Genomic DNA, 18,679 nt, shown 5'->3' on the forward strand with positions numbered 1-18,679 from the left:
TCGGAATTACGTAACACCTGCATCAATGTTGCCAGAGAATGAAAAGCATTTCAAGCAAGAAGTCGTGAAAGTAGACGTTCACCCGACAGTTGTAGAAGAACCAGAAGTATTGCCAAAAGAGGTGGAAGTGAAAGAGATGAAAGAAACATCACCATCTAACAGTTATAAAGAAAAGACAGAAGACGATTCTTCAATGGAATGGATGACGAGCTCGCAACACACGATCATTGAGAACGACACACAAACAGTTATCATGGAACGTCGCAAGATGGATATTTATAACAAACAGAGGCAGACTGAATTACAAGAAAGTAGAAGTAATCAAGATGTTCATTCATTAGTAACTGCAGAGCGTAAAGCAGAAGTTACGCGTTTGACTAGCGAAGAAGAATCTCTTACAGAAGTTAGCGATTTGAAGGTATCTGATGAGAGTCACATGCTTGGCATATCTTTACCGTACATTGATGCTGATAGTTCGTCAGACCAAGATCAGAAGAAAGCTAAACTTCCTCGCGGTATGAGTGATGATTCTGGATCTTGGATTACAGTCGACTACGAAGAAACGACTTTAGATACAGAGTTACCTCTTTCTGATGCTAGTAGTAAAACTCGTGGCAAAAGGACCTTAGATCCACAAGGTACGTTTGACGAATCGTCAGCTAGCTTGATGGAGTTCTTAAAACAGGAATCCATGTCACAAGTTATGTCAGACAGTGAAACAGAACGAGGTGGTAAGATGGGTCGCGAGCCACCCAAAACTATAGACTTGTCAATGAAATGGAAAAATAAGAATAAGATAATCGTGACACCTCCACAAGAAAACAGTCCTACAATTGAGAATATACCATTTATTGATTCCAGTACTTCTAAATCAAACAAATCTGAAGGTGAACACACCGGTAGTTCTGGCAGTGATAAGTCTCCTACAGAACTGAAACCTGATCAACGAACATTGTTGACAGCAAAGTCGAGACGTAGCGAATTATTGAAGTTAAGTGCAGAACGTTCTCGAAGTTCCGAGTCTACTTCTTGGACCAGCATTGAGAAAGACGTCAGTCCATCAAGTCATATTAAGGGCAGCTCTATTGACGATGAGTCTAGTGTCAGCTGTTCCATAGCAAGGCCTCTGGGAATCTCGCAAGATATTGAGAAGCTGAACAAAAAAGATAGAGAGTGTTTGGAAGAGCTAAAACAGGCGATGGAATATGGAGAGGAACATTTGTTGTCCCAACATACGCTATCCAGCGACCACTCCAAATCTAATTCTAAATCGCCTTCACCAATTCCGGAAATTACTCGTATTGAGAGTCCTAGGAGTCCATCAAAGTACGGTACAAGAAAGTCACCTACTCCGACTTTAGAAAAACAAGGTCAAGTGGACTCTCAGAAAGCACCTACAGACTCTGATTCAAGCTCAGAAAGTATTGACAGAACTGTTGAACAGCTGTCACGTCCAAATATTAAAAAGAGTGGACTCGATAAAATAGGCAAAGCTGTAATAGAAGAATCCGAATCTAGCCAATCCGCTGCTTCTAAAACTTCTGATGCAGCTAAAGAGTTACAAAAGACTGTTAAGAAGACCAAAATCGCCATTACTATTTCACAAGAAGACCAAAACACAACTATTGATTTTGATGACGATGGAAATGTTATAACATCGTCGTTCGAAAGAGGAGATATCATGAAAAAGAGAGCTCTTAAAGACCACGATCAAAAGAGTTCATCTAAATCGAGCGTTGATACCACGACAACCACTACTCCTTCAAAGGGATCACTCAGTGTCGATGACTCCTCGTCTAGAAGAAAGGGCCGTCTTCTTGATGACCAGAAAAGTTCTTCTAAATCTAGCATGGATTCTCGAGGTTCTCTTAGTGTTGAATCACGTGGGTCATTTGAAACAACGGAATCAACTTCTGGGTCTCTCGGTGAAGCTTATCGTCGAGGTGAAGAACTGAAACCCACGTGGAGACCCTTCTTTGGTGCTTCGGGCAGTGAAAATAGCACAAGCATTGAAGAAGCTTGGATTCCTCAAGATCATGAGGGATATGAGAATTTGGCTATTAATAAGGATGTTTTCGAGTATAACAATCAAAGGATGTTAGATGACTTCCAAACGTTCTCTAAAAATCCACCTCTGTCTGCTAATACATCCAAAGATTCTACCGATGCTGACTTTACAGATGATTTAAACGATTTCCCAGTCAATTTCTTGTATCCTGCTACTTCGTCTAGTAATACTTCTGATGTCGTTATAGGCTATGGACAGACATTTGGTCGTACTTTGTCCCGCATATCAGAACGCAGCACGGCGTCTGAAAAAACTAGTGCGGATGAAGATTCTACCAAGGCTTGTTCTCGATCGGAAAGTATAAACGAAGAATCTCTTAATTCTAGTGATCACCAGGCTAGCCTTAGCTCAGATCCGCCTAGCAATGCAAATGTTGCCTACATATCTGACGCAGACAGGCGTACGTCGGCAGAGATGCCTGACATACCGATAGATCAAACTAAAATAAGCGAAATGTACGAATCGAAGCGAGATGTTGAGAAAGCCAGTCGGGCTTTTGACGCGTTGGAATCAAAGAGGTCCAATGGTAGTCCGTGTAAGCCGGGATCGCTTACTCCTAGGGCACCATCAAAAGCTTCTTCTGCCAGTGAGAGCCAAGAGTCCGAAGATTGGCCTTTGCCAGAGTTGCCACCACAAGCAGCTAGCAGACCGGCTCACTTGGACGAAGTTGGCAGAAAAGAATCAAGTGACTTTGACCAGTGGCCTTCTCTCCCGTCAAGCTTATTAGAGACACCTATTATAGAGAAAGTTCACATCTACTACATGAGTAACGAGCCAGAACAGCCGACCAAAGTCACATTACAATCGGAGAGTTCAAAAGATCAGTTAGCGGGATCAGACGATGATAGCGATACTTTGAATAATGACGAAGATTTGGAAAAAGATATTCCCGAGTCAAAATCAGAGAAATCTACAGAAATAAGTGAAGATATTTCGCCTAAAAACATCAAACCAATTCCTTACGAACAGTCAGGGTATATGGTAGAACCTTTAGAAAAGAATGATGAATATACTTGTCACAAAAGCGTGGTGCCTAAGTACGATAAATCGTGTCTTAGCGGAACAATTAGTAAGGCAACTTGTCTTATGGGCGATGTGGGATCTTGTTGTTCACGCGCTGAACATAAATCTTTCAACATAAAAAGCAATTTGGAAGAAAAAGTTATAATAAGCCAACCACAGAAGTCGCCTACTAATCACAGTCCGATCTTCGAAGACGATCACTTGTATGCTGATGATGTTTTCGGTGGAGACAGTAAATCTCTATCTCCAGACTTCGATAAAGGATTTTCTCAGTTGGGCACACAAAAATATTCGTTCGGTTCGAATAATTCTGATACGTCTATCGATGATCTCTTGTCACAGACTAATGCTGAAGACACTGTCCGCGCTGTGACGAAATTAAGTACTGGAAGTGCTGGTACTTGTAAGAGGTGTAGTCATAGTAGCCATTCAGAAGAAGAAACCAGTTCATTTGGAACCGACTTAGATGGTACGGTTAAAATAGGACTGCCTCAAAAGAAATGCACGCACAGCTCGCATTCGGAGGACACTTCCATCTGTCTTAGTATTTCTGAATGGTCTACTGGTACTAACACAGTTCGTCAGTATGCAAATCTATCGGCTTCTGAAAGTATTTCAGCCGTTTCAGTGCCTAAGAGCGACAAGTCTGATAAAGCTTCTAAAGTTTACTCGTCTTCGCATGGGAGTAAGAAAAGCGAACAGAAATTGAAACTGGGTTCTCAGGCAGAGATGAGTTCAAAAAGCAGCAGTTTAGATAAAAGCTCTGACAACATTAAATACGATAAACTATGTAGTTCAGACACAACTATCTCTAGAAAAGGTATGGACAGTAGCTCTGGTACCAAGAGTGACAGTACTCTGACGCTAGCTCAGTCAATATCAGACTGGTCTGCTAGTACTAGTCACACACTTGTGGCTACAGCTCGAGATGATCAAGCTGATGCAGACAATACAAAATCTGATGACACCATTGTCAGAGATCCTGGCAATGCTGAAGAAAAACCTGATACAGAAATAATAATAACCAAAGTATTGTCTCCTACAAAGGAGATCGAAGAAGCTAAAGAACCAGTACTAAGACTGACTGCATCATATGGTAAAACTGATAAATCATCTTCAATAAGCTACAGCGATAAATCTGACAAATCTAGCTCCAGTTCTCTCAGTAGTCTGCAGAAACATGCCAATGGAGTCATGAGATTTGATCACCGACAAGGTTTTCCTGTGCATGATGAAACGCACGAGCGCTACCCAAAGGTACCGTCAAAAAGCATGAGCTACGAGGAACAGACGCATAGGTATTCGAAGCCTACAACAAGATGCCAGAGTGAAGATAGTGGCTTCAAACCTTACTTTGTAAGTGAACAGCCTGAGCTTGACATAGATATGCCGTCTCAACTGTACAGCCAAGAAGAAAAACATAGCGAACGTTACCAGAGTCAAGAGTTCTCTAACATAATTCGTGAAGAAGGGACCAGCAGTAAATTCATACGGTCAGACTACAAACCGTTGGCTAAACATGCGAGTTATGATGATAAGACATTGTCAAAGAATCAGATTAAGGAATACAAAACGTCTCAACAATATCGTAGTAAGCCCAAGAGCTGGTCGTTCCATGAACATTATCTTGCTTCCTCTGAACTACCGATCATCGCAGTCCCTGAAATACCTTCCGTGCACAGGGAACTTTCAGAGAAGAGATCCGCTGAACGGTCAGGGAAAACTCCTTTGTCTCGCTGCTCGCCTTATTACTCTAGCAGTCTGAGCTCAGAATCTCCCCCTATCCAGCCATTAAAAGCGCCTGTCAAAAAGTCACTTCTCGTTCGCAATATTTCTTTGAAGAGTCCTCCAAGTGGCAACGACACGGATAGCTCTCTGGACGTGATACGTGATCCACGGGAGCGAATGAAGACTTTCCGCCGCAAGAAGCAAGTCACAAGTGCACGTAAGAGGCAAGAAAGGATACAAGATGTGTTAGAGGAAGATTCTACCAAGAGTCAATATTCCTCAGAGAGCGACATGCTTGGCGGAAAGTATTTGGCCGTGGAAGAGTCTCTACGTCGCATGGAGAGCTCGGAGTGCTCTGACAGCTATGTGCCTGAAGTAGAATCTGGTTCCTCAGAAATGTCTAAAGGGGATTCTAAGCATTACGACGTTCAGGAAGCCAGTTACTCTGAGGATGAGGGTCAAGACGAATACGAAAAGTATAAGAGTGCTAATTATGAAGCACAACAATTTCCAATAAATATTGCTCCGATGCAATTCCAAGGCTTTGGATCTTCGGCCGACGAAGATGAAATGGGATTCCCGCGATTTGATAGACTTGGTCGTTTGCGGCACCCATATCTTGATTCTCAGGAGCCTCCTTATGTATCAGAGGACAGTCCTCCTAGAGTTTCGTACTCTAACAAGAGTAGTCGCCAATCCTCGTTGAAGAAATCAAAGTCTACGACAGTCTACCGCCAGGCTGATGATCCATCTATGGGGGAGCCATCTGGTCAACATCAGCAAATGGTGTTCTACGATGAACAAAGTGACCGAGATGACTCTGACGACTACGCTTACCCAATTGATACTATAAAACGCGCTCCCAAAATGGCAAAATCTGGCAGTTACCTATTTGAGCGCGGGGAGTCGGTAGCCTACTCCGACACGGAGCTGCCTCATGATAAGGACGAATATGAGGAGTACAGAGGCAGCCCGTATCCGGAACATTACGAAGAAGTCGTAATGTTCCAGACGCAGGAATGTTACCCGCAGTACGAGCATGATCTCGACGAGAGTAGGGATACCAACCAGGAACATTACGCTCGAGATCTCGACCAACGTTTCAGTCTGAATAATGTAGAGAGGTTCTATTCTAGTCACTACGTCGACTCACAAGCTTCTAGCGACAGTCCTGAGCAAAAGTTCGACGTCTCCACGTTGCCCCCGCCTCTTTGCTCTGATGACGAAAATGACTAAACTAAATCGTAGTTTGCAGTGTAATTTCGTATTATATTTAGTTTGGTCGTTGTCACCCCTCGCCTCGTCGGCTGAACGTTCTCTCTTTGGAATGCGAGCGTGCCGGCCGGTTAGCGTTTCGAAATTTAAATTCAAATTAATGCAATTATTGTTATTAGGGTACTCATTATATTGAATATTTACATTGTCACTTTGAATATTTAGCAAAATAATGAATTAAAAATATCTAGTGCCGATTCCTGGATAGCGCGACCCTTTTGACTATCGTGTGAACGCGAACTCATACCTATAGCTTGTTAAGTATTTAGGTGTAGTTATATGTGTATTGATCTAAACTATACATTTTCAGACGTCTCACTTACGGAATCTGATGAATATAACGTAAACTTGAATATGTAACTGTCCCCTATACGCGTGACTATAGTTTGTTTAGTCCCTAGAGCTAAAGCTTCGAGGAAATGCAATACAGGTATAAGAACGTAGTGCCAACGTCTTCTAGTCGTATATTTTAGTCTTTTCAACCTTTATAAAAGTTATATTCGTTGATAAAAATATCCTGAAAATAGTATTATTGTAAAGGCTGTGATTTACTTTGTGTGGTGATGAGATCCAAGATCTGAGTTCTGTACTCTTAGTACGAGTTTGCTTTACGTTTGACGAGATCGAAACCAGAGCGCATTCGGCTCTGTGATTGGTTGGTTCATTCGCGCCGGCCAATTAGCTCCGAACGTACTTTCTTCGTTTTATTTTCGTTCAACGAAAAGCAAACTCGTACTAAGGGTGCTGTTTAGGCGTTTACTGCTCAAACGATCAAAGTATTATTTATTGCACTTAGCACGTTATTTAGTTGTATAGTTGTTTTATCTTTGTCCATGACACTACACTAGTTGTTACAACACGGGATCTGCATTCGTGCCAAATATGCTCAATTTTTTCCAACACTTTTTTATTATGCATAATTTTATTGTGAACTTTTTTAATAATGAATTTTGGGAATATTAAAAAGTTATAGTTGAAATAAATATGTGGCTATGAAAACGTGTCGTGTGTATTGTTAGCGCTGTTTTATTGACTATCATCGAAGTTAGTGACTGCGTTTTTTTTTAATTTAAATAATTTATATAGAGATGTTTAGTCCTCATCGACTATGACACTCATAGTTATCGAAGTAATAATAAATAAAAATTCTAACCACTACATTAATAAATAGAAAATCTTTTCAAAAATTTAACTTAATAGACTCGAACAAATATCATTTCGTAATTAATTTCTATTGCTAAACCATACTAAAGGAATTTCATTGATGGAAATGAAAGGAAAAGTTATTTGGCCATGTATTCCTAAGACTTCCTCTATATTGTTCCTGTAAAAACAATTCAATATATTGATAGTGATTTCTTATATTTTAAAGCTCACAGCTTAAGCAAGTTCAATATTATTTTTTTAACCCAAATTATTATCTTTAATTGTGCAATTATTATTCCCTCATATTAAGACAAACGCGCAATTCAATTAATTTTTAAATTAAATTAGCAATACAAAATTCTCCTGTTTTGCCAAACTGAATGCTATCCCCTACAGAGAACCTAGTGCGGGTTTGTTTTACGTTAACGCGAACGACATTTTTATGGCGCAAATGTAGTAAGAGGACTTATAGTCCAATCACTGCAGCTGTCAAATATTGAACATCCAATAGTGTGACACAGGCTAATTCCCTATTGGCGGAATAACGAAAGGTTCACACTAACGCCATCTAGTGGATAAAAATCAGCAGCTGCCATTGGACGATTAAACTTTGTAACATTTCGATCACGTTAAGGTACAAATAACTCGCACTTAGTACTTACCCAGTTTACTCATAATATAATTAGATAGGAATAAATTATGATCGAAAAAAATAGACGAATTGTGTGTCAGTGTAGTTGTGAGATTTTCTTTTGAGAATGTAGAGTTAGTTAAGGCTGTCGTGTAAAGTGGACTACGTATAATGATGATTATATATTATATTATTATTACTATATCATAGTAACTCATCTCTTGTCAGGTTCCATATTGAATGTGGTAGATTTGTTTTATATATCGACGTACAAATTATCTTCTTTGTTAATAATGTGCGGGTGTTGAAATTAAGAAGGTTTGTAAGACTCATGTGAACCCTAAAAATAATCCTATAGTATAATTGAAGTGTCGATGGTATTCTATGCTGTCTTTGATACAATAGGCATTGTGTTATAGTGTGCGCGGAACTAGGCCCCTCCGTAAGTGGCGAACAGGGGTAAGGGTCGGTTTGCCTACTGCTTGCAACGCGTATGAGATTAGACGGTAATTAATGACCAATCTTGAGATATCGTGAATAACAATTGTTCAATTATTGAAACAAAACACAAATTAACTTTTAGAAGTTTATCGCGTACAGTAATCTTGTTTGTGAGCACTATATAAGCGCGGAAATCTTCAATATCATGAATAACATGTCTTTTGCCAAGCGGACTTAATTTCAATACCCTGTCTATTTTGTTGTTTCGTAGTAAAATATTTTACATAAATAATGCTGATGTTTTAAACAAATATATTTTACGTTATACACTGGGGAAGCCAGTGTATTGTAGAAAGTATTATATTTATTTGCAAAATATACCTATACTTATGAAGATTTTAGCTATATCGAACCCTTTTCAGTGTTTACAATGTGTTTCACCAACTTTACTGATACGCGAGTAATGTTATAGGGAGTAATGTTGGAGCTTTTTCGAATATTTTTATTATTGAACGATTTTATTTGACTCAATGACTGAAATTTCAAGTATGGACATGATAGAGAAATGTAGCGTACAATTGAATTAGTTGCGTATCAGTAAAGAGGTTATATTCAAACTATTATCCTATAAACCCTGTGCTACATAGTGTTCAATTATAATTGAATTAAAAGATTAAATGGTCGTGTGTGCACGAAGCAATTTTAGTCTACTAGCGTAAAGAGGTCGCACGGACCTCCCTAGTTAGCGCAATAACTGTACGTTACGGTATAAAAATCTTAGCGTTTAAGTATTTCGACTTTTCGATTAAAATTGTACAATCCGAATAGACTGTAATGTTACAATTCCATTAAATTGTTTAAGTTTGGGCGGACGCTTCGAATGAGTATTGTCAACGATTAATGAGCATTGATTTGAGACGGACTACATAACACCACACGAAAATTCAAGTTCTAAAATGATGCACATAACACTAGCATTTAAAAAAATATTGTCATTGCAGATTATTTTAAATCGTATTCTACTTTTGGTCTGATTTAAATTTTCATGGCTAAAAGTTACTCATTCTTAGTATGTTGATGGGGGTACGTGCGCACACAAATTGTCACGCGTGTTGGCATTACAATCATTCAGTGTTTAGTGTTCTAAGGATTAAGTACTCTTGGTAGGACGTGTGAAACATCCACATCTAATATCGAATGAAGTAAAACTCAAGTAGTAAATGCGAACAGGGGTAAAGATTTTGATAGGTGTGTCGAAAGTCTAAGGTTGCGATCGACCATGCGGGTTACCGGGACTCCTGGACTAGTAACGGTGGTTGTATGTAGAATATCAATAATTATTATCATTTCAATGTCTCGTCCCACTGTTATATTAATTTTAAAAGTACTTATAAGTTCCCGTTAATTCTCACTAGCAAATGTTCTATCCTTTAAAAATCCCGTTCACAGTACAATTCGAAGCGTAAGCAAAATTAAGTCATGTAATTAAAAAATATTGTTTCGATTATTGAAACGTTACTTCGTTTTTGAATTTATATGTGAGTGTGAGTGTACTGTGTCCTGCAATACACAGCACTGCCCCGCCTCGACGGGGATAGTTAAACAATAAATAAAAATAAAATTACAAATATCCTTTTTTATTGTTATCTATGTGGCGTCTGTTCCATTTTCGTTTTTATACCTTTGTTGTAAGCTGCCAGGATTTTTTATGTAAGTTTTTAATATTGTAAAGTGGGTATTCTGTGATTGGTGGGATATTGTATGTTAACATTTTTTTAAGCAAATCAAGTATATCTTTATGAGGTTTTAATGGTTAACGGTATGACAAATTTTCCCACACGCCATGGAATACTCTAATAGTCATATTTGTTAATTGAGTTTCGACAAATGTAATGATATTCATGTTATATTATTAGAATTGCATAAAAGTGTAATTTATTTGGTACATGACCGTGAAACGCTATTTTATTTTTTGTGCTTTTGTCGAAGCTCAATGGCCTAGACCTTGTTTATTTATTTTTTTATTATATAAGTATGGTTTGTTTTTGATTTTGTTTGTTTCAGTTATACCTAATTATTGTTTCTTTTTATGTTAATTGTAATTTTTCCAGGGTTTTTCTTTTGTTCACAGATTTGCTTTTTCCTTGCATGCTATACTCCCATTATTGTTTAAGATATTTTTTATTTGAATTTTACATATTTTTTATACATAATTAATTTTGCCCCCTTTACTTTTTAAATTGAATGATTGATATTTTATGTTCTCTCTTTAGATACAAAATGTGAAACAGAATCAGAATGGAAGGTGTCTTTGAGTAGTATGGTGTAAAGTCAACAGTAGAACATTACATAGCCTATTATTATAATATTGGGCATTTGAAATAACTATCTTGCTTTAACAATTACTACAAAAATCGAACAGCTGTTAACGAAAACATAAAACTTAACTACACCTTCTATTCTGACGTCACAATTCAAATATTAAACCTTTTTTCACCTCAACAGACGAAACATCGCCCGAGGAGGATAACACGGTGTCTTCAGCTAGTCTGTGTATGTCTCCAACATCAGTTACTGACCATAGTATAACGGGTGTGCCGATATTCGCGTCGACGCCGCTCGTGGCCAAACAGTTGACGAACGGACACGATGTAGTCGATAACAAGAGGATTAGTGAAAATAATAACGATACTGTCAATGGGAATGTTAATGGTGAGGTTTTTTAGTTACCTGTTTGTGTATTTTAAGGCTTTTCTTCTTCTTCTTGCTACCTATTTTTGCAATGGGTAATATCTTACTCATGGATGGATTCCAGCAAATCCATCCATCTCGATCAATATATTTTTATTTTGATTGAGTTTCTATTTAAAAATTGATAGATCGAAAAAGTTTGAACTAAGATCGGTTATTACTTTATCCTAACGATGATCTATTATATTGCAAAATATAGCAATGTGAAATAAACCGCCGTACTCAGAGTCATTTAATGGTTACTTAACCTAGTCCTTAGCAATTGTTTTCGGAACAAAATCGTTACCAAGGAATAGTTTAAGTTATCATTAAATGTCTCTGAGTGCGGAGTTAAAGTAATTATTATCATTTGTAATGTGGTATTAATTGTGGTATTGCTTAATATTGATAAATAAATATATTATAGCGATTCATTGTTTTATTGTCCGCAGTGACTATAGTTTCGGAGTCCGTGAACAGTATGGACGTGCTCAGCGGCGGAGAGAGTGACGCCGGGGATACTCTTTCGAGGCGGAATAATAATAGGTAAGTTTATTTATATTTCACCGACTGCCTCGTTGGTCGAGTAGTCGCAAGTGCGACTGCCGGACAAGGGGTCTCGGGTTCGATTCCCGGGTCGGGCAAAGTATTACTGGGCTTTTTTCGGTTTTTCGAAAATTTCTCAATAGTAGCACGGAGTCTGGAATTGTGCCCAATATATGGCAATAGGCTCATGTAATAGGGGTTATCCCCTATTGCAAATATTATTATTATAGGTCATTATTATAGGACATTATTATAGGTAAATTAATTGGGTATTCTTCAAAACACTCTTAAGTTTATTGTAGCACTCAATGGATTCTAAGCTCATTGTTTTTGATATCATAATTGGGCTATAATATGAGTAATCATTATTATAATATGACGGGAATTTTCGTCTCATATTGTCACCATTTTTTAAATAGAACTTTCACTATCCATAATAACAATCCAATCCATTCAATCCTAGTCCATTTATAGAGTCAATGAATATTGTTTTCTTTAATAATGTTATGTTTTTACGATGGAGTTTCTTGCTCGTTCTTCTCCATTCGAAGCTACACTTTGGAACGAGCACTTAGCTTCACTGACAGACAGACTGACGGACAATTCAATTTGACGTTTCAAAAGTGCCTTATTTAGGATTAATTGAAATAAATGCTTTGACTTTGCCATCGCAGTATATCGTCCGGCATGTTGGGCACGCTGCGCGAGGTGGGCGACGCGCCCAGGAAGCGCAACAACGACATCACGTACTTCGTGGCCAAGGAGCTACTCATGACCGAGAGGACTTACAAGAGGGACCTCGAACTTGTTACTGTTGTAAGTGTTGTTATTTGTCTCGTACAATTTTTTTCACACACATTTTTTTTTACTATTCATTCTGCTCTGATTATCTTTATTTTACTTTCATACACTACCGGCAAAAAGTTTGGAAGCAGCAGTAATTTTCGATCTAAAGTATTGCAAATTGATAAAATCTATATTAATTGATGTCGTAATACAATAAAATATAATTTTAAATCATTTTACTGTAATATAAATAATCATGGTGTCCAAACCTGAAACATTTACGTAAAAATCACAAAAACGCAATTTTTGCTGTTACTTTGTTCAATTTGCAGAGTACCCTCAAACTGACTTTTTAATGTTACAGTTTATAATGTTCGACAGTATGTATTGAGAACTGTGTTAAGAATACAGATTAATTAAATTTTGTGCAATTAAATAAGAGTTTTGCTTCTTTGACTTCGTATTTTTAAAAATACTAATAATTTTAATATTTTGAGTCTAAGATGGGAAAAGGAAAACAGTTAACAGTTGAAACACGATCGGCTATTATTGTTCTAAATAATGAAGGTTATTCTGAAAGAGATATTGCGAAAAACCTCGATATATTGAGTAAGGGTGTTCATTCTACACTTGTGACACTTCGGGAAACCGGCAGTTTGTTCGATACAGGGACAGACGAATCGAAATATTATTTTTTGGGTCTAATAGAATACTCCTTGTCCGCCGCAGATCCCATGAAAGAGTATCTGAAGACTGTTTAGTATCATCGGTAAATCACGGCGGTAGTAATGTTTTAGTCTGGGGTTGTTTTGCTGGAACTGCTTTCGGAGATCTTGTTAAAATAGACGGAATCATGAGGAAGGAGCAATATTTGCAAATATTAAAGAATCATGCTTTGCCTTCATGATTACGTATTGTTGGTGAATCATTTGTGTTTCAACAAAATAATGATCCTAAACACTCAGCAAGAATATGCAAAACCTTTTTAGAAGAACAGGAATCGAGCTGTGTCCTTGAATTGATGGTATGGCCCCCACAATCACTAGACTTATCGCCTATTGAAAAATTATGGAATGAATAAGATCGAAAAGCCAGAGAACGTTTACCACAGAGCACTAGGGAACTCTGACAATATCTACAGCAAGCTTGGAAAGAAATTAGCGCTGATTACTAGAATAAATGACTGAAGAGAATGCCTAGAATCTGCCAAGCTGTTATAAAGGCATATAGATGAAAATCAATTATAAATTAATTTTGTGCTTAATACATAATTTTTGTTTTCTATTTTATAGTTTAATTGTTGTCTTAATTAAATACCTAACAATTTTTAATTAAATAATACTGTAACTCATGTTATTTCTAAAATAATTAACATTAAAGAAGTGCTTCCAAACTTTTTGTCGGTAGTGTATATTCATTGATGATTGAGAGCACTTATTACATGTTTTGGACAGTTATAAGCTTAGTTTTTAGTTATAGAGGTTTTTATAACAGCTCATTAAAATATTCAGTGACTTCTGAAAACCATATATTATTATTTATTTATTATCATCAGCCATGATTGTCCCACTGCAGGGCAAAGGTCTCCCTATCCTCCTAATTGAGACCTTATCGAAACATAATGATGAAAAAATATTTAGGGTTTTACTTAGATCAGCAGATAGTAATTTAAGTCCTTGGGCATATTTTGTATGGGGTGTTTTAATGAATTTTACAATAAAGTCAAAGAGGCATTAAATAATAGAATATAACATCTATACTAATATTATAAAGCTGCAGAGTTTGTTTGTTTGATTGTTTGTTTGTTTGTTTGAACGCGCTAATCTTTGAAACTACTGGTCCGAATTGAATAATTCTTCTGGTGTTGGATAGCGCATTTATCAAGGAAGGCTATAGGCTATAAAACATCACGCTATGACTAATAGGAGCCGAGCAGAGCGGGTGAAACCGCGCGGAGGTAGCTAGTGTTTAATAAACTCTTTAACAAATGAATGATACGTAAGGTTTATTATAAAAGTAAAACCTTTTACTTATGTATAGAAATGGAGTAGCAGTGTGTCGGAGCTGGCGGCGGGCGGCGCGGAGGCGGGCGCGGCCCTGGCGCGCGCCTGTCTCGCACTCGAGCCGCTCGCGCTCAGCAACGGGAAGCTACTCGCAAGGCTCGACCGACTGTTGGCTAGTGCGCCGCGACCTGACGCTAATGGTGATCACTCTTGTTTATTAGATTAAAGAAAAGTATATAGTTAGTATCTAAATACTAACTATATACTTTTCTTTAACTCCTAAAAGAATGCGGCCATTATTCGAGGGCCACCACCCTTAACCGTCGCCATTTATACGTTTATTATTTAAAATAATATATTCTTAAACAAATAGTGTTTTATGGGGTCCATTCTTGTTTTTTTTTAGTATAAAATAAATAATTCTGAATATTTTCTTCACAGATACCGAGGAGCCTGAGTATAAGAAAATCGGCGATGTCTTATACGAACATTTATTAAGTACAATGGACGTAAGTGTTCGAGCATACTTACTTTTTAATAAACTTGTGCAATCATAATGATAATCCATTGCGTAAAAAATATGCCAATTTTAAGTATTTAAAACCATCTTTATTACTTTATATGAACGTTTGCGCTAGATTTTAAATTATCCATAATAATCTTAACAATTTATCTTAGTTTGCGCAAAACATCCTTCATAACTCTCCGTTGCGCAAACTAATTTGCGCAACGCTTATGATCTATGTTAAATACTAATTATGTTCTTTGGTGTGTTTAGGCGTACCTATGGTACAGTTCCCGCGCGGGTTCCCTGGTGGGTGTGGTGGAGAGTGTCCGGCGGCGAGGGAACGACGCGGGCCGCGCCGCCGCGCTGTTCGACTCCAAGGCGCCGCTGCCGCTGGCCGCGCTGCTGCTGCGACCGCTGCATAGGGCGCTGCATTACCATCGACTTGCTGATGGTATGTAGTTACAGACAGACTGACAGACTATTTATTTCTATCTTTGTTGACGTTTCAAAAGTGCAATACATGTATGTATGTATGTGTATCGGTTTGTTTTGCTGATTATTGAAATATATCAGTTATAAAATTGTTTGTTTATTGCGTGGCCGTGTGAAGGTGGGATAAGTAAGGATAAGTGGACGGGTTTGTGTATTAGTTTTATTTATTCGTTGAATTGTGTATCCGTGATTATGAAATTTGTTACAGTGCTGAATTATTGGAAAGAAACGTTTTGAATGTCTTGTATTTAGTATTATTGAGCGTCATTAATCATGTTAGTGTAAAAAATACGCTATGTTTCATTAGTAATTGGATAAATTATTTTTATAAATAAGTTATTTTGTCTATTCCAGAGCTATACAACAGCTGCCCGGGCCCGGGCGCGGCGGGCGCGCTGGAGCTGAGCGCGCGCGTGGCGGGCGCGGCCAGGCTACAGCTGCAGCACGGGGAGAACCACGCCGCGCTCTGTCAGCTGCAGCGGGACATCGCCGGTAAGGACACCTTTATTTATTACTAGCTACTTCCGCGCGGTTTCACCCGCTCTGCTTAGTTCCTATTGGTCGTAGCGTGATGTTTTATAGCCTATAGCCTTCCTCGATAAATGCACTATTCAACACAAAAAGAATTATTCAAATCGGACCAGTAGTTCCGGAGATTAGCGCGTTCAAACAAACAAACAAACAAACTCTTCAGCTTTATAATATTATATTAGTATAGATTGTTGCCCCACATTAGGATTTTCTTCTGTGTCATGAGTCATGAGTGCGTTTACAAACATACAATTTAACATGCACATGATACCCAGACCCGAAACAACATTTTGTGGATCACACAAAGAGTTGCTCCGTGCGGGAATCGAACCCGCTTCATGTTGCACGGCAGCCAGTTGCCCAGCCACCGCGCCAACCGTGCAGTCTATATATACCTTACTTTCATCGTCATCTTCAGACGTAACACTTTCATTATTTAATAAATGTATGTTTGTATGTCACTTGTGGTTTAAATGCACACACAATACGGGAGAAAATCTTAGTGTGGGGCAACTATAAAAAAAAAAAAAAAAAAAAAACGAAAGAAAGTTAGTATGTCTTCTTCAGAAAAAGTTCGCCACAATCTACACGGTCGTGGCTTAGGGGTCGCATTGGTATTTGAAATATTAGTGCTTGCCGAAAATCTTTACATACCTATTTTTAGAACTAAGGAGTAGAAAATCATCTTCATATTTCAAAAGTATGTCTAAAATGTTTTAATATTGTTACAGGTTACGACAAGTTATTGGTGGCGGAGCGTGAATTTATACGAATGGGTTGCGTGTACAAGCATTCTTCTAGAGGATTACAACAAAGGATGCTGTTCTTGGTGAGTTTGTTTATATTTCGCGTTGACACTTCAATATTTTCCTTTAAAAAGTATGTTTCATCTGGTCAACATTATTTCCCAAATTCTTAGCAGTTTCGGTCCCATTTAAAAGTCGGACAAGTTTATTAGCTGTCCTCTAAGTAGTAAAATAATTCAGTGATATGCATACAATCTTAAATTTACCCGACGTGTGATAATACATTCAGCCCAAATTACATGAATTGGTTTAACATAGTTATGTACACATTAAAGGCATTACTTACATTGTTGTGATCGAAAGTAATAAAATAACTATTGATTTACTTCCAGTTCAGCGACGTATTAGTGGTGACATCAAAGGCAGGCAGTACACAGTTCCGCGCGCACTCCGCTCTGCCACTGCATGCCCTCGAACTCAAATCTTCTGAACTACCACATTCGTTTTCGCTAACCGGTAAGGATTATTTACTTCTTTAAATCATGATCAACCTATACGTGGTTGCTGTGGTTGAGCATTAATCGCCACGCTTGCTCAATGCGGGTTGGCATTCACAAACTTATAATTAGAAATTATCAGCCCAGGTTTCCTCGCGATCCTTCACCGTTTGTAAGTTGTGTCTAAATAATCTTACAAAGTACTTTAACTTACTTGGAAAAAGTCACATTGGTACTTGCCGTTCCCTATTTTAATATTCATAATTGTTTTGCCCTTACAGGTGAAGACATAAACCTACTTCTGAGTGCGACGAACGACAGTGAATACACAGGCTGGTACAACGCTCTGTTGAACGCGATAGAGAACGCGCGCGACAAGTTCACTGACGTCGACACTGAACTCACGCCGTATGAACAAGAGACTGGTAGGTTTCTTTACATCTCATTTTTTTTATTTGATACTTAACAGATTGACTATGATTAGAACATGTTACACAATGTCTGGATAGCCGCTATGTATTAGATAACTTTGAACTAAGAACGTAATTTGTATGCACTATTTATCACGTAAGTTTATCGGGCACTTATATAAAGGTGATGAAATACTCGCTTAGTGATATAGTCTTTAGTATCAGGAGAACCAACAGTTTATTTGCTGGCCCATAAAAATAATGCTTGGTTTACTTAGTAGAAGAATTTGTCTTTAACCGTATTCTGTATAAATGTAGATATTCAAGGAGTTTCAAATATATTTTCTTGGGCATTTGAATTCTATATTGCAGTTTACACTATTGTTATAACAAAAAACTGAAAGAAGTTTCAGTTAGCACTTTTTTAATTCGAGATATATTTGTGTTGTACAGAGTCCCCCAGCTCGGCGAGTACGGCGGGCGGCGGGCTGGCCCACGTGTGTTGGCACCGGTTCACGTCGCTCGATACTGTACATCTACATCTCGCCATGCGGGTAAGATACTGCTTTTATTCTCACACACTTACCGTTGCATTTGGTTTTCCAATCAATCATGGAACCTTTAGTTTTGTTTAGATCGAAATCGACAACCTCTCTTTGAGTCTAAGCCTCCAAAAGGAAGCTTAAACTGATGTACACTTTTAAAAGAACTTTTTATTATGATCATAATCAATTCTTGAAGTGTACTTTATGATCCTCATCATGTTTGTACGAAATTAATTTGCGCATTTATTGCGCTTATCTAGACCTCAAAACTAGGAAATCAAGATGATAAAATTGTCGATGTGGTAATTAAAAAAGTTACTGTAGTACTTACTATTTTAAATCTAGACGCAACTATCCGGCTACTTACTGCGCAAGTTCAAGAAGTCCCCGGGCTGGCAGAAGCTGTGGGTGGTGTTCGCTATATCCACGCTGTTCTTCTACAAGTCCTGGCAGGATGAGACACCGCTCGCGTCGCTACCCTTGTTGGGGTAAGTTTCATTAAGCTATACCGTTTTATTATCACTTTTAAGAAAAGGTAATTGAGTTTTTCACAACCAGAAAGTATGGTATGTA

The 18,679-nt window shown here is 38.0% G+C and overlaps 1 protein-coding gene across 15 annotated transcripts in view; it reads left to right on the plus strand.

Moving 5' to 3' along the window:
* Window positions 1-18,679, plus strand: part of LOC118262939 (FERM, ARHGEF and pleckstrin domain-containing protein 1) — a 63,834-nt gene that overhangs the window by 42,916 nt on the left and 2,239 nt on the right. For all 15 annotated transcript variants that reach the window (XM_035574644.2, XM_035574636.2, XM_035574645.2 and 12 more), the window contains 12 exons: window positions 10,818-11,024; window positions 11,495-11,588; window positions 12,263-12,404; window positions 14,415-14,577; window positions 14,819-14,886; window positions 15,156-15,336; window positions 15,732-15,869; window positions 16,640-16,737; window positions 17,047-17,170; window positions 17,433-17,576; window positions 18,015-18,115; window positions 18,452-18,594. In XM_035574644.2, coding sequence (XP_035430537.1) covers window positions 10,818-11,024; window positions 11,495-11,588; window positions 12,263-12,404; window positions 14,415-14,577; window positions 14,819-14,886; window positions 15,156-15,336; window positions 15,732-15,869; window positions 16,640-16,737; window positions 17,047-17,170; window positions 17,433-17,576; window positions 18,015-18,115; window positions 18,452-18,594 — 1,603 coding nt within the window. The remainder of the gene's footprint in view (window positions 1-10,817; window positions 11,025-11,494; window positions 11,589-12,262; window positions 12,405-14,414; window positions 14,578-14,818; window positions 14,887-15,155; window positions 15,337-15,731; window positions 15,870-16,639; window positions 16,738-17,046; window positions 17,171-17,432; window positions 17,577-18,014; window positions 18,116-18,451; window positions 18,595-18,679) is intronic.

This window comes from Spodoptera frugiperda, chromosome 12, assembly GCF_023101765.2.
Source record: "Spodoptera frugiperda isolate SF20-4 chromosome 12, AGI-APGP_CSIRO_Sfru_2.0, whole genome shotgun sequence".
Taxonomy (NCBI): domain Eukaryota; kingdom Metazoa; phylum Arthropoda; class Insecta; order Lepidoptera; family Noctuidae; genus Spodoptera; species Spodoptera frugiperda.